Source organism: Nicotiana tabacum, chromosome 9 (assembly GCF_000715075.1).
Source record: "Nicotiana tabacum cultivar K326 chromosome 9, ASM71507v2, whole genome shotgun sequence".
In the NCBI taxonomy this organism is placed as follows: domain Eukaryota; kingdom Viridiplantae; phylum Streptophyta; class Magnoliopsida; order Solanales; family Solanaceae; genus Nicotiana; species Nicotiana tabacum.
The window spans coordinates 91,704,022-91,718,854 of NC_134088.1; the positions used below are offsets into that span (position 1 = coordinate 91,704,022).

General features: G+C 37.2%; 1 protein-coding gene across 1 annotated transcript; it reads right to left on the reverse strand.

Annotated features, from left to right (window-relative positions):
- Positions 1-6,984: 6,984 nt before the first annotated feature.
- On the reverse strand, positions 6,985-9,048 carry LOC107800652 (uncharacterized). The gene has a single exon (XM_016623867.2). It carries the CDS (start codon positions 9,032-9,034, stop codon positions 7,301-7,303), a length of 1,734 nt encoding a protein of 577 aa, XP_016479353.2. The 5' UTR covers positions 9,035-9,048; the 3' UTR covers positions 6,985-7,300.
- Positions 9,049-14,833: the final 5,785 nt, after the last annotated feature.

Sequence of the window (14,833 nt, forward strand, 5' to 3'; positions counted from 1 at the left end):
GTACAACTCATAAATATCACACCAAAGCTTCGTTATCTCTAATTCTGCTTTTAAATTCAAGTAATTAATCTCTTAACTTACTCGAAAGTAGCGTTGTTTAATAACAATCTAATCAAGTGTTCTTTCTCAAGCAACAATAGACAACTAGACACGATTAATCAAAGTCCCTTTTAATTAATTACAAGAAACACATAGTTGAACAATTATAGAGTAAAAATGGCTCAATTATAAATATAATCAAAACTTCATCCAACAATTAGTTCCATCAACCCTAGATGACGGGTTTATCTACTCATACTACTATGCAAGATTACAATATAAAAAGTCATAACCAACAATGGAATTAAGAAGAAGAAGATGAAAAACTCGTAGGAGAATTCTCCATCTTGCTCCTTTTGTGTTCTTGCCTCCAAAGTTCTTCTAAAAATAGAGATACCCTCTTTTTGGGCGAGCTGGGCTTCATAAAGGTCAAGGTTATTCGCCTCTCAAATTACAAAATTGACCTTGGACGTTTTTTTTCGGAAGCACGTGCGCGGCTACGCATCAACCGCGCATCGACCACGCACTTTGGCCAGTTTCTGCCTGACATGCGCGGCTGTGCATCGACCACGCACCTGGAGGATTTTTTGCAGCATTTTTTCTTTCTTCTTTTTAAGCGCGCTAACCTCCAATTGGCCTTCAATGCTCCATATTAGTTCTGAAACACTCTTTAACATCCCCATAGCCCGAATTGCTCCTGCAAAACATAAAGTTCTTAATTAGAGCAATTTGTTATCCTTTAACATTCAAATATCAATAAAGTGAAGCTAAGTTAGAGTGTAAATAGTAGCTAAACTATATAATTATAGCCTACTATCAGGAGACGGATCCACGATTTGATGGTTGTGGGTGCCACTGTATTTAATGTATAGTAACCAGTAGTCAAGACGGTTGAATTGGGTAGACATGCATTTTGTCGGTTCGCTCTATTTTAAATTAATTTAGTTCAATTCAATCCTTTTTTAATTAATTTGGTTTGCTTTACAAGATCTTTTGGTGCATAAATAAACGCATGATAACCAAATTGAATATATTTGGTCCTTTCAAGGAAAAAATAATACTAAGTAAAAAAGAAAAATGATTAAAAGCATATTAAAAAAAAAGAAATTGAGATCTAGAATAAAAAAACATAAGCAAATATACTTTTTTTAATCTAAATAACTAATAAAAATAGAACTGTACATAGAGAGAAAATACAAAAAATGTAAGATAATGGAATTCAAGAAAAAGAGAAGAAAAAGAATAATCTGAAAAGAGGTAACACAGTAAAGTAAAATTGGTTCTCTACAACGAGGGTCAATCTTGGGTATTGGGCCTGCCAAGGGTTACTTTGACCATGGCACCTATAATTATTTTGTTACTTGGGGTGCCATTATTTATTGATCTATTTTTTTCATGTGAAATACTAGTAAAATACATGTGGGTACATAAAATTTTACCGGAGTGATCGGGTGGCATACCACTCTCTTTCCGCAACATAGATCCGCCCCTGGTGATATGTGCTGCATTTGGTCCTGCTCTGTAAATCCAATACTTATCGAATTTCTTATTCTTCTAGCCAAAAATAATACTACTTATTATTTTTCTTTTCTTGAATTAATTCGAAATACAAAATCAATCACGCTTATATAACTAAATAACCCGAGCATCATTATTGCAAGCCAACCGAATTTTCGGTGTCAAATATGACATGTCTAGTTACAGTCATGCATTCTTTGCCTTCAAATCCTAGGTCCGCATGTATAATGGTATAGTAATACATATTTCAAGATAGACAATAATCACTGAACCCAAAAGTCTGTTTGTCACGATCCGAAATTTTCACCTACAGGACCGTGATGACGCCTAACATTTCACTTGCTAGGAAAGCCAACGTTAGAATAAATTTTAGCCATTTTTATCAGTTCAGACGAAATGATAATAAATCAACCAAATATCTGAAATAAATATGAAATAAAAATTTTCTACATTCCCAAAACCGGTATTACAAGTCACAAGCTCTACAGAGTTTACTAGAAAATCTCTAAGTATAACTGTTCCAGAATAGAATCAAACAGTGTAAAGAAAATATCAGAAGGTGACTCTGAGGCCTGCGAACGCAACAACAGGTATACCTTGAGTCTCCACAGAGATGCACGGTCAGATAACAGGAATATCAACAACTCTGAGGTACCTGGATCTGCACAAAAATGTACAGAAGAGTAGCATGAGTACACCACAGCGGTAGTAAGTATCAAGCCTAATCTTGGTAGAGTAGTGACGAGGCCAGGTCAAGACATCTACCGGACATATAAACTTGTACAAAATGTTACATAAAGCTAACAAGGAAAGAATATCAATGTAAGGCCAATAACAGAAGAATTACCAATTCAAATCAACAATGAGAACACTGATGACAACGAGAAAACAATCAAGTAATTAAGCAACAACATAGTCAGAGTACAAATGACATATGAATGGGTTCAAGTAAGGAATCATATGACAAATCAATCAATTAAATTATTTATAATGAATGTATTTCAACATAAATTATTCGAGGTATCACTCCTCGAAATCTCAATTCATAATTCACAACTTCCAATTCTTACACATGTGGCATCTTGTGCCCACATCTTCCGAATCACTTTTGCACGGCAAAATTTCCGTGCTACCATGTGTAAAATTTCTGTATCAATATCAACCAAGATGACCAATGAATAATTTAAATACAATTAAATTATTATTCATTGTATTTATGAATATTAGGGTGAATGCAGGTAATTATGAATGTAGCTTTTCTTCTGAGACGAGGAGCGCACTAGCTTGGTGAAGTCTCCTTACCTCGTTGTAAACTCATTGAGTTGGGGCCGAAACAAAATCCTGAGAAACTACCCGTGTCTATTTGCGTATTTAGCCTAATTTAAACCTCAATAGATTTAAGTTGAACATAACCCATTACCCATGACTGGATTAATTGATTATCATTATTTACAAAAAGAAAAAAAGAAAGAGTAACCAAAAGAATTGCTTAAATTACAACCTTGTCCCGGTACGTAGTTAATGTATACTCCTACTAACTAGTTAGCGAAGCCTCTAAAAACTTTTTTTAAAAACAAATCTTACAAAAATGTGCCAAATAATTTTCAACTTACCAACCTCTATCTATTAATCATAGACTTACCAATAATAGCTAAACACATATAAAGATTGAAAATTCAAATAAATAAGGTTCATTCTCTCCAAGAATTACACGCAAAGATCTCACTCCATATTCTTAAGCGTGATCAACAACATTAGATGTAAGAGGGAAAGAAAATTTCGTGGATGAGGTAGCAAATAAGGTGATAAAATATAAAAAATAAATATATACAAGATTTCAAAAATCTAAGCAAAAAAGGACCTTTTTAAATGGGCATGGTTGAAATTCATTGAAAACATATAGATGAGTCAATATACAAAATTTGAGGAAGATTGTGGTGATTTGGTATCAAAATTCATAGTTAATATATCACGCATATATCTCACACACAGGTATACATGGATATAAATGTGATACACATTTGATACAAATATGATACATATGGGATACACAAATGATACACAGTGTGATACATATATCATTTTTTATGTTCATCTTCTATTTTGAATTTTCAATTCAAAACACCTCAAAACTCCACCAAATCATCCCAAAACTGATATTCAAGCTCGTTAAGATGTACTTAATTTATTCTAATAACACCCACTCAAAAAAAATAAAAATTTGACCTTTTGTTTTTACTACAAATAGCTAATTGGCTGATATTGATAATATTTGGCTAATATTATATAGGGACATAAAAAAATCAAAGATATGTTCGCCATTAATTCCACCCAGGAAACCCGCATGAGGAATAGAAACACAGTACCCCCCTCTCTCTATATATAGATATCAACTCTTCTCCTATTTCAAACGCACAGACAATATTCTCTCTCGGCCTCTCCATATCTACTAGTACTAGTAATATTTGTACGTAATTAATGAAGAAATCTGCTTCGTCGTCAACGGTGAAGCTGAGGGAGCCAAAGATGAAGGCGGCGTTGCAACTAATTCAGCTCACCAGCGATTCATGTAGCAGCCGAGATGATGTTTACGTGGAGCATAGCGCCAGCAACAAGTCAAGAGTAGTATCGAGATTATCACAAAGAAGAAGAGATGGAGCTCACAGAGGAGCTTCAATGGAGGCTCTAGAAGATTCTGAGTGAGGAAAATATCTGAGAGTAGAGAAAGAATGAAAAGAAATTAAAAAAATGGAACTCTACTTCCTTTTCTCATTACTACAATGTGTATATATGTACACACGTGTATTTAAAATACAAGTATCTGAAAATACAAAATATAACTAACTACATGGTGACTCGGCATATCTATGTATAAAGGCATAGACATACAACTACTCTCATAACTGCATGCTTACTCAGCATATTACAAATTAATTTATCTTCAACTAACTAACTATATCTCATCTCAATTCCCTCATCTCAATACCCCCCTCCCCCCAAGTTGGATGGGAGGGCCTCACAGCCAACTTGCCAAGAACAACATTATGTTTAACTCCTGTGAGGGCTTTAGTAAGAATGTCAGCCAATTGGTCAGTAGTGGCTACATGGTGAAGAGAGATCAGGCCCTCTTGGAGTTTGTTCCTTACAAAGTGACAGTCGACCTCAATGTGCTTTGTCCGCTCATGGAACACGGGATTGTGAGCAATGTGGATAGCAGATTGGCTGTCACAGAAAACAACAATGGGACTGGACTGTGGGATAGTGAACTCTTCAAACAACATGCTTAACCATACCTGTTCCCCAACAACTTTTCTGAGGGATCTGTATTCAGCTTCAGCTGAGGACAGGGAAATGGTCTCTTATTTCTTGGACTTTCAATTAATGGGACTGTCTCCTACTAGAATAATATAACCAGTGATAGATCTCCTAAAGTCAGGGCAGGATGCCCAGTCAGAGTTACAGTAGGCAGAGATGGAGCAATCAGTGGCATTTTAGAAAAATATCCCAAGTGTGGGATCTTTCGTTAGGTATCTAAGAAGATGGAAAGCTGTAGTTAAGTGTGTATCTCTAGGTGCTTGCATGAACTGGCTGAGGAGCTGCACACTGTAGGCTAAATCCAATCTGGTATTGGTTAGGAAGTTCAGTTTGCCCACTAATTTTCTGTAGTATGTAGGATCTGGGAGAAGAGTGCCTTCATCAGCCTTCAATTTCATAGCAGGATCAAGAGGAGAAGACAAGCTGTTGTAGGCAAAGCAGTCATATTCCTTTAATAAGTCTAAGGTAAACTTTCTTTGGGAGATGATAACACCATCTGGCTTGTAAAAGACCTCTAAACCCAAGAAGTAATGAAGTTTTCCCAAGTCCTTGATTCTGAACTGCTTGTCAATGAATGACTTTAAGTTGGCTATCTCCACTGAATCAATACTAGTGATGATAACATCATCAACATACACAACTACAAAGATAGTGGAGGATGAAGTTTTCTTGGAGAAGAATGAATAATTATTTTCAGAATATTTGTACCCCATTGATGACAGGGTTTCAGTCAGCTTGGCATACCACTGTTTGCTGGCTTGTTTCAACCGATACAAAGATTTGTTTAGTTTGCAAATTAAACTACCTTGTGTGGGCCAGTTTGATCAATCAGAAAACCTGGTGGCACCTTCATGTACACCTCTTCATATAGGTCATCATGGAGGAATGCATTATTTACATCAAGTTGAAATATATCCCAGCATTTCTTTACAGCAACAATAACTAAAACTCTAATTGTTGTCATCTTGACAACAGGGGAAAAGGTTTCTGTATAGTCAACCCCTGCTTGTTGAGTATACCCTTTCACCACCAGTCTAGCCTTAAATCTCTCAATACTACCATTTGCTTTATGCTTGATCTTTTAGACCCATTTGCAGCCTAATGCCTATTTTTCAGCTGGTAAGGGTACTAAGTCCCAAGTATGGTTGGCATAAAGAGCCTCGAATTCCTGTGTCATGGCTGCTTGCCATGCAGGATTGAGTGCTGCCTCTCCATATGAGGATGACTCACTATTATGACAAACATTTGTCACTAAGTGCTGACTCTCAAAACATAGGGCATCAGGGGTGACATGATTGTGATTGGAAAAAAAGTGTACTTAAGGAAGGTAAACCTTGAGAATCAACAGGATAAGATGCGTTAGGTAAGTTACAAATATAATCCTTCAGGTAGGTAGGAGTTTTATGTGTTCTGTTGGACTTTCTTAGCATGGGACTTTCGCATTTGTCTCATTGTTTGTCTCTTGATCATTTAATTCCGCGCCCCTAAAGCTAGCTTCTACTAATCTGCTTTCTATATAATTCTCCTTGCGCCGCCTTAGAGGACCAATATTTTTATACGCAATATTTTTGAAAAGGCAAAGAAAAACAGCTACCAATATATTAATAAGAAATTTAGTGGAAGAATTTTAAGGCAGGAAGTTGTTTTGCTTTTACGTGTACAATAACAAAAAAACAGGAAGATTTATCTTTTTAATACTTCCAAAAGTTTTGACGAAGCACTCGACTAATTTTAGACTCAACCAGTAATTTGAAATTACTACAAACAATGTCATGTAGTTTAGAAGAGGACCATCCAAGTTCTGTCAATCTTTATTTGTTGGGAACTTTGGAAGGCTAAGTGCTCCAACAGGTATATATATAATCACAAAAAGATCGATATGAATGAAGTGAATTTGTAAAGAGATCTTCTTCCATTTAAAGATTTACCTTAATAATAGGAAGATTACTCTAGACAACTCACTATCTTGGCAGTAGTTTTGTACATCTATTGAGACTTTCAGGCAGCATATCAATTGCATTCCAGTTACATGGATAAAGCCTACTGAATATTGGATTAAACTCAATACTGATGGGAGCTGCGCAGTAATGTTGGAAATAATATTGTAGGTATTGGAGGAGTTGTTAGGAACATATATAATCGGAGATTTAATTTGTGCTTTTGCTAATTAAATCTCTCCAATTCTGCACTAACAATTATTCAGAAGTTTGCCAAGCGTAGATTAACTTTTTGCATAAAAATAACCATCTATCCTTTGTAAACTACTGAGGAAAGAAAACAGTAACATATGAAATTAAATAGATGGAATATTCAATTTCCTTAAAACATAAACTTCTTTTCTTCAATATTTTGAGGAACAGTTTTCATCAATATCCAAACATTAAATCATTCTGCATTCCCTTGCTCCTCTTCCCATGTTTGATATACATCAATCAAGCACAACTAGCTTTTGATACTCTTCACCAGAAATTGCTGCTTCCATAATAGCTTGAGGATGAAAGTCCCTTTCTTCCAAGAACAAAGTCAGCAAATTCTTTGAAAAACCACTCACTAATGCAACTCCATTTTGGTTTGCTGTCACTGGTGTTGCTCTCGAGTCCCTTAAATTCCAAAACACAATTTGAGGTACACAATTCCCATAACCTTTCTTGTTAAATTTTCTAACAATAGTCTGATAATCTGTTTCCCATGGATATGCAGAAACCTGATCAAACTCCATGTCACTGAACACAAACACTTTCTTTATCATCTCGTCCTCCTTTAGTTTCCCATTGACAGCTACTTTTAGTATTAGATCAAACACCTTTTGAAAATCAGTGTTCATTCCCCATTCCATATTTCTCACAAACCCAACCTTGGACCTTAAATCCTCCCCTTCAACTAGTTGAAGCTTTGGGTTCTTGCTGAATGTTATCAACTTTCCTTTCCAAGGCTCGACACTTAATTCTGAAACGAGAATGCCTAGCGCCACTGAAACCTCCATTGGAGTACCCGACATGCTGCCTGAAACATCACAAATAGCAAGACAATTTTTCAATTTCCCCTTTTGGGACAAATCATCTACCATTCTCTTCCATTGCAACTCAGCAACTTGACCCCCATCATCAGTGTCTTTTAGTGATTGAATTATCTGATGAGGCAACAATGCACCCGCAGCAATCTTGGCTTTCCCCTGTTTCACTTTCTCGAGATAATCTTTAAATCTTTCTTCATCATGTTTCAAGAACTTGTCTTTGTACAACTTCATAGCAACTGAGGCCACCCTATTGTAAGGAATCAAACCCCAATCGTTTCGCCCAATATAAACCTCTGGCAATTCCAGCGCTTTGCGTAAGGGCACTAGAACTTCTTTCCTCAATCGATCCCTCACTCTGTACGCGTAATGCGCATCTTCAATTCCTTCATATTCAGGGTGGGATTCTCTTGTAAAAACTTTTCTTGCAATGCTTTCACATAAAAGTGTTCTCTTATCAAAAGATGAATCTAAAGAAGGACACCATTTAGCTGCAAGGCTGATATCTTTTAATTTCCCAGTGTTCAACAACTCAAGATCCAACTTCAAACAATCCGCAAAAAGATCAGATACACGTTCGTGCAAAAATCTATAGTCAGGATCACGCCTATACCTCTCGAAAGCCTTTTTAGCCATATCAATTTTTTTCTGCTCTCTGTCGCTACTCGCTTTCTGTTTCTCAATTTCAGCTTTGCTCTCATTAGATACTTGAATTCCTCCAAATGGTTTCCAACCTCTATCCTTTTCCCCATGAGATTTAAATCTCTTCCATTTTTTGCCTTTTTTCTTTTCTTTTTTAGCCTTTTTTCTCACATCAGCTCCTTCAAGTAGCCTGTATAGAATCTCAGACAAATCCTTGAAATACCCGAAATTCGCCATGGATTCTAAATTACAAGCAAGGGTTTTAGGGTGGAATTGATGAAGCCACAGAGCGGCAGTGTAGTAACCTTCTTTGTCAGATTTGCCAGTGCCACGAACACCGCGCAAATTGCAAATAAGTTTCAAGGCAGTTAAAGAATCATGATTCCAAGCACATTGCAAGTATTTGGTGAGGGATTGAGGAGGAGTATCAGGAACAACATGAAAGAAGAAATCTAAACAAGGGAATGAATAGGAATTAATCATCGCATTTAAGTAGCTTAAGAGCATTTATTTCTAGCAAAAAGGTGAGATTTTACGATATGCGTCAAAAGAACAGCTAAGTTGCCAATAAGCAAGAAAATGAGATTGTTATTGTTACAATATAAATGCGTAAAAGTTGAACTAACATGCTAATCAGCAGTAAAAGTATACATTTATTACGGAAAAGAAATACAGAGAGAAGGACAAATAAGAGGGAAACAATTAGTAGCATAACATAATGAAAATTAAGATAAAAAATAAATATTACCTCACGTGATTTGAAAAGCTAAAGGGAAATAAATATAAGGCACACTATAAAATAATCCTACTGTCAGAAATGACTAAAGCCACGACTTTAGAGTTTGTTATGCAAGATTACTGTTTGTGAGCATAACAACTGTTTGTGTTGAATTCTAATTAGCGTTTTTTGTAATTATTTCGAACTAATATTTTAGTTGGAGCATTGAATTGTTGTATTTGTGAAAGATATGTTGAGAAACATCGAATCTTAGCACATGAAATGCATAGGCTAGAGTGTTTTTACAACCGTTGCTTAGAGTGTGGAAGGTTTTTCACATAAATATATTATATTGATTGGTAATTAAGTAACTTAGTTTTTGACTTAAAAAAGTAACATAGTTGAATCAAAAACCTTGAATAGAAGAAATTTTCAAAATTGTCAAATTAGTGTCAATAATTTGATATTCAAAACTCATTCATCAAATGGAAAATCAGGTGTTGTTAGTCCATACTGAGCAGTGCCAAGTGATTTAATTTGTAAAAGAAAACTGATTTCATTTTTCTTTTCAGTAAACGGAATTAGATATTTAAGTATCTGATTTCTTAGTCCGCCTACTTTTCCATTCCGTTAGTGACATCTCCTTCATGAGTCCCAATATAACTCTTGTATTTCAGTGACTGATCCGTATATGAATGTCAACCAACATCCCAAAGCCTCATAAGTCATAAGTGGTTTTTCATTTTTGTTTTTAATTTATCTGTTTCGATTTTTCTTAATTTTAACTATTTGTTAGTCACTAACTAATGGAAATGGATCGGAGGACTACTGTTTATAAAAACTGAATAGAATTACCAGAAATAAGTTTACCAATACAATTCATACATTAATAATTACCCGATATTTTATATGGAGAAAATCACGGCCGGTGATGCACTTCAGGTGTGATGACCAATATATCATTTTTAAATTTAATAATTATTTATATGTTCTAAAACCTCAAATAGCACCATTCAACTTTTCTCGACTTGAGTGCGTTGTCCGTAAATTTTTCTGAAAAGTTTTTATTTGAAAAATTGATTAAAATGTGAAATGGAGCTTCAAAACTCATTTGAGTTGATTTCGGTCAATATTTTTAGCAAACAAATCCGGATCAGTGTTTCGATGGTTCCGATAGGTCCGTGTCAAAATTTAGGACTTGGGCGTATGCCCGAAATTTAATTTGGAGGTCCGTAACTCGAGTTATCGCCATTTATTGAAAATTGGAAGTTTGAAAGCTTAAAGAATCCAAAGTTTGACCGTGAATTTGACTTTATCGATATCGGACTCGGATTGAGATTCTGAGAGTTGGAATAGCTCCGTTATATCATTTGTCACTTGCGCGCCAAATTTGAAATCATTCCGGATTCATTTAATACATTTCGGCGCGGGTTTTGTATAGTGAAAAGTTTGAAACTCTTAATTCTGAATCGAGGTGTGAATTGTAATTTCGACGTTATTTGACGTGATTTGAGGCACCGAGAAAGTCCGTATTATATTACGGGACTTGTTGAAATATTCGAACGAGGTCCCGAGGGGCTCGGGTGAGTTTCAGATCGAGTTTCAGACCATTTTTGTTCAAGAACACAGGTCTGGTTCTTGTGTGTCGCACTTGCGCAATTTTGGCCGCAGGAGCGAGATCGCTTCTGCGGAGGCAGTGTCGCTTCTGCGACTTTGAGGCCAGGGGAGAAGCTTCGCTTCTACGAAGCTTTGGACGCAGGTGTGTGCCCGCTTCTGCGGTGCCATGATCGCAGATGCGATCGACCTCGCTTCTACGGCTTAATTCGCGCTTCTGCGGCGTGAAGGTCCGCAGATGCGGTCCTCTGCTTGGCTGCCCTATTCCGCAAATGCGAGCCCGTAGATGCGGACATTTGTCCGCAGATACAAAAATACTGTACAGAATGCTTAAAAATCGGGTGTTAGCCATTTTTACTCATTTTTTTAGTTTTGAGTCTCGGATTTGGGCGAGTCCAAAAGGGTTTTTCACGACTTCGACTTGGGTAAGTGTTCTATACCCGAAAATGATTATATTTCATAAATCCATGTTTATATTCATCGTTTATATCGAATTTAGATGGAAGAAATTGAATTTTTTGTAAAACTTTCCAAAAACAAAAATTTAGGATTTGAAGGTCGATTTGACATCGGAATTTGATAATTTTTATATGGTTGGACTCATCCCGGAACGGGTGTTCGGATTTGGTAAGTTTTTCTTAGATTTAAGACATCGGTCCCACTGTTAATTTTTGAGATAAATTTCGGAATTTAAATCAGAAAATTAGAAATTCCATGTGGAATTAATTCTACGATTCATGTTGAGTATATTGAATTGTTTGTGACTAGATTTGAAACTTTCAGACACCAATTCGCGAGGCAAAGGTTTATTGGAATCTTGAATTTGGTTGCGAAACAAGGTAAGTGTCGTGCTTAACCTTAACTTGAGGGAATAGAACCCTTGAATTAATTGTTAAGTGAATTTCATGTGGAATGACGTATATGCGAGGTGATGAGTGCATATACGTCATCAAATTGATTGTTTGTATATTTCTCTGAAAATCATAAATTATTTTAAATCATGAATTAATTATTATATTAATTATTTCTCTCATATTCCTTGTGCAGTATTATGTCTTGAATTTATGCTATAATTGCTACATGCTTATTTGAATTATGTGTCTTAATTGCTACTTGACATTTAACATATAAAATATTAAACTGCTTATTTTCTACCTAATTTTCACAATTAATTGCTACTAGTCATTACTTGTTTCCTAATTAAATCATAATTTTTGTATGCCTTGTTGCCTAATAATTTTTTTATTAAATGTGGTATTTATTGGAGTATTTTTTTTTTACATTTAAGAATTGTTAAATTATATCGTTGGAGCGGGTTGCACACCGCAACAGATTTATGTTAAGTTTATATTGTTGGAGCGGGTTTCACACCGCAATAGAATTAAATTGAAAGATTATATTGTTGGATCGGGTTGCAAGCCGCAACGAAATTAAATTGAAAGATTATATTGTAGGATCGGGTTGCACGCCGCAACAGATTTTATTCTAAGTTTATATTGTTGGAACGGGTTGCACGCCGTAACAAAAATTAATTGAAGGTTTATGACTGCTGAATTGACTTCAGTTATTGATATGATTTAACGATTTTACCTCTATTATTGTTGTTATTATTATTATTATTATTATTATTATTATTATTATTATTATTATTATTATTATTATTATTATTATTATTATTATTATTATTATTATTGTGTACATGTTAATGTAAGCGACCTGTCTTAGACTCGTCACTACTTCATCGAAGTTAGGCTCGGCACTTACAGAGTACATGGGGTCGGTTGTACTCATACTACACTCTGCACTTCTTGTGCAGATACCAGAGTTGGTCCCAGCGGCGTACTGTAGATTTGCTCATATTCATCTACCCAGAGGAGACTTGAGGTATAACTGCATAGCGTCCGCAGTTTTGAAGTCCCCTTCTATCTTATCTTAAATGTGTATTATCTTTCAAACATCTTGAATTTTATTCAGACATTTATTTGTATTATTCTAGTAGTTCTTACACTTGTGATACCAGATTCGGGGATGTATTTTGATGATTCGGTAGTTATGGTCTTCCGCACTTTATTTCAGTAATTGACTTCCGTTTAATTTAATTTGTTTAAAAATAGTTAAGATTATTCTAACGTTGGCTTGCCTAGCAAGTGAAATGTTAGGCGCCATAACGGCCCCGAGGTGGGAATTTCGGGTCGTGACTAGTTGGTATCAGAGAACTAGGTTACTTAGGTCTCACGAGTCACGAGCAAGCTTAGTAGAGTCTGAAGGATCGGTACAGAGACATCTGTACTTATTTTTCAGAGGCTATGAAGTTTAGAAATAATATCACTTCTTTCTTATTATGTCATGCGATTCTAATTCTATCACCAATGATTGAACTATTCTATTCTTATTCTCTCGCAGATGGTGAGAATACGTAATACATCTACCGACGGACAGGGACCAGAACCCCCAATGGCAACTATGACCAGGGGTAGATACCGAGGCCGAGGCAGAGCTCAATCTAGAGCTCGAGAAGTAGTAGTCGTAGTGGAGCCTTAGGTGGATCTTGAGGAAGAGGTTCCAGTTCAGACTGTACCCATTGGACCAGTTCAGATCCCGGAAAGATTCATAGCTATTCCGGTGCTTCAAGACGCTCTAGTCCGTTTGGTGAGCTTAATGGAGGGTGTGGCCCAAAATGGTATATTTCCAGTGGCAGCAGTCGTCTCACAGGCTGGGGGAGGAGCACAGACTCCCACTACTCCCGCTCTGGAGCAGGTGGCTCCCCAGTATCAGGCTCCAGCAGTCCCGCCAGTTGGGGTAGTTCAGCCAGTTATTGCGGCACAGGCCGGTGATAGGCCCGCCATGTCTTCTGAGGCTTTATTGATGTTGGACAAGTTTACTAAGCTCTTTCCAGTTCACTTCAGTGGTACACCTTCTGAGGACCCACAGGATTATCTTGACCGCTACCATGAGGTGTTGTGGAACATGGGTATAGTTGAGACCAATGGGGGCAATTTTGCTGTATTTCAGATGACGGGTTCCGCTAAGAGGTGGTGGAGAGATTTTATGTTGACCAGACCAGCTAGGTCGCCTGCACTGACTTAAGAGCAGTTCTCATGGCTATTTCTAGAGAAGTTCCTCCCTATCACATTGAGAGAGGATTACCGTAGGCAATTTGAGCGTCTCCAGCAGGGCAGTATGACTGTTACTCAACACGAACCCATTTTGTGGATCTAGCCCGTCATGCTCTCCTTTTACTTCCTAAGAGGAAGAGAGAGTGAGGAGGTTTATTGATGGACTCACTCACCCTATCAGGCTTGAGATGGCCAAGGAGACCGGAAGTGTGATTCCCTTTTAGGCAGCTGCTAATCTTGCTAGGAGGATCGAGATGGTTCTTGCACAGGAGAGAGAGCAGGGGTCTGATAAAAGGCCCCGTCATTCCGGTAATTTCAGAAGCGTCTCATCTGGAGGCAGGGGTACTTATGGTAGGGGTCATCCTACTAGGCCATTTTATTCAGCACTTCAGGAATCTCACGGTGCTTCAGGGAGTCATGGTCCTATTATGCCTTACTCTGGGCAGCCGACATTTAGTGCACATCCAGCTCTTATCAGTGCACCATCGCTCCAGAGTCACTACAACGGTTATCCGGCCCGTTCGGGTCAACTTCAACTTTAGCAGCCACAACAACAGGATGTGTGTTATGAGTGTGGGAACATTGGTCACATTAGGAGGTATTATCCTAGGTTGTCGAGCAACAGATCTCAGCAGGATTCTTGTGCCATCATACCAGCACTGGGTGCTCCACCGCCCACCCGGCCAGTTAGGGGCAGGGGTCAGAAAGCTAGAGGTAGAGGTCAGGTTGTTAGAGGTGGAGGCCAGCTAGTTAGAGGTCATCTCAGAGATATAGCTCCGAGTGGGGGGCCCAACCCCGATTTTATGCTTTTCCAGCTAGGCCTGAGGCCGAGTCATCCGAGGTCGTGGTAACAGGTAT